This window comes from Medicago sativa, chromosome 1 (assembly GCF_051527215.1).
Source record: "Medicago sativa cultivar Bolivia chromosome 1, Bolivia_mono, whole genome shotgun sequence".
In the NCBI taxonomy this organism is placed as follows: domain Eukaryota; kingdom Viridiplantae; phylum Streptophyta; class Magnoliopsida; order Fabales; family Fabaceae; genus Medicago; species Medicago sativa.
The window spans coordinates 34,752,572-34,754,614 of NC_140749.1; the positions used below are offsets into that span (position 1 = coordinate 34,752,572).

At 41.6% G+C, this 2,043-nt stretch overlaps 1 protein-coding gene across 1 annotated transcript; it reads right to left on the reverse strand.

Moving 5' to 3' along the window:
- Positions 1-892: 892 nt before the first annotated feature.
- On the reverse strand, positions 893-1,606 carry LOC146954563 (uncharacterized). Its single transcript, XM_085745067.1, has one exon. It carries the CDS (start codon positions 1,604-1,606, stop codon positions 893-895), a length of 714 nt encoding a protein of 237 aa, XP_085601193.1.
- Between the last annotated feature and the right edge of the window lie 437 nt (positions 1,607-2,043).

Genomic DNA, 2,043 nt, shown 5'->3' on the forward strand with positions numbered 1-2,043 from the left:
AAAAAAAACCACGAATAGCCATAAAGGCATAATAAACATAGATTTCTTATTTCCAGAGAAATAGCCATAACTGTATCTACTTGGCTCTGGTACCAATTGATAAAAGTTTTAGTGTTTAGCCATGGATCAATAGATACAAATTATAGCATATCATCAGTAACAAAAGAAGGAACAAGAAATTGTGTACCTTTGAATTAGGTTGATGAAGAATAAACGTAGACAACCCCGACAACTATGAGAGGGATAACTACCCTCATTCCGTCTAGCTTTAGGTTTTCACAACACTGTTATGAATAATTAACCGTCTAATGGGATGACGTTTAAATAGCTAAACGGCTGAGGGCATAGACCTCTCATTGGGCTTATCTAAATGGTCCAACCCATCATTAGATTCTTTGCTTGAATTAAATTTTGGAAGTATCAACTATCAACTATCAATTTGGATTTTATGTTGGCATAGTTCAAGATTTCAACCTTTGATACTTAAATAATTTCACAATTTGGGAAATTAAGTTCAAGGGAAATAAAAATCACCGAAGTAACATTTGAGAAAAAATTATCAACATGGCTGAAGTCAGTTTCTTTAACTACCGAGGCGTCCTGAAGTCCAGAAATGGCAGAAGCACTTGCTTCTGGACCTGTAATGTGTTTTAAAACACATAACACAAACCTATTCCAATATTTTTACATCAACAACAATAATAAATTATCAACATTTGATTCAAGTAAAAATGCACCACGATAGCAAATTACCAAGATGAAATCAAAATGTACCAACATCATTTAAAATACATAATGTCAACCAAATACGAACAAAAGTCAGCAAAGTTTGAAAATGAAACTAACAAAGCATAAAACCAACAATCCCTAAACAACAATTCCTAGTAATATCCTACTGCTGGTCTGGGTCCTGCTGGTGCCTCCTCCTCGGCCTCTGGCCTCGCCTCTTGGTAATGATCGGCGCGATCTGCTGCCTAACATCATGCAAGGCCGCATACAACTGCTGAGGGGTCGTGCTCATCACCTCCTGACCCAAAAACACATCAGCATGGGCAACAACGCTGCTAACCATGTCATATGTATCAGGCGAGCTTCTCGCCTCGTACCGCTCCCACTGCTCTGCAATGATCTGCTCCTCATTTGGAGGCCTCGGAATATCTCCCGGAAGAAGTGGCAAAATATGAGGGTGAGACACAACGGTGTACCATCGTACATAGCCATTTGCCATACGCCATGTATGCTTTCCTGCATGCTCATCCCAATCGGCCGCCTTAAGCGTGCGAGTGCGGAAGTCGACGAAGGCCTGCACAATCTCAGCCAGTGAAAACTCTACAATCTCAGACGGATGTCTAGGGATGGTCTGGACGTATCCGTACTGCCTCAAAACCCTCTCGGGCAAGTGACGGTACACCCTACGATCACCGCACATAATCCAGGCTGAATACCAGAATACCTCCTCGAAAGCCTGGAAGTTCCTGTGCTCTTCGTACGGCCTCCAACATACGTCATCAAACGTAATACGATCAAGCAATGACCGATACGTGACCCCCCTCTCCATGACCCTTCTGAAGCTTCCACCTCGCCGCAACCGGTAAGTTTTCAACATAGTCGGGGTTTGGATCAACAACATAAAACTTAGGAAAGTGCGCCAAAAACCATGCCTGCACAAACCATACAAATCACATTTATAAATTATTGCGCACGGAAAATACAACATAAAAAATAATAGTTATCAAAAAAAATAAAAGTTAACAAAAAAATAAAATATAAATTTTCTTACAGTGAGCAGTGTCACGCTTCCCCCAAGTTGCCTATCTCCGGGAAAACAGGCCTCATCTAACTCGCTGTATAGGTATGCAAGTGTCATCCCTCCCTACGAATAATTACGCATCCCCGCGTAGCCGTCCTCCATGGTCGTCAGATAGACCAACTCGATGTGTTTGTTGCTTCTATCACCAAACAACAAGCATCCTACAAGATAGAGAAGATAACACCTCACACAATATTTCCTAACCCTCTCCAACTCCTCCATCTCCTCTGGAT

Bases quoted from the DNA above. Each gene is read 5' to 3' on its own strand.
- LOC146954563 (XM_085745067.1), bottom strand. From the start codon at position 1,606: ATGTTGAAAACTTACCGGTTGCGGCGAGGTGGAAGCTTCAGAAGGGTC.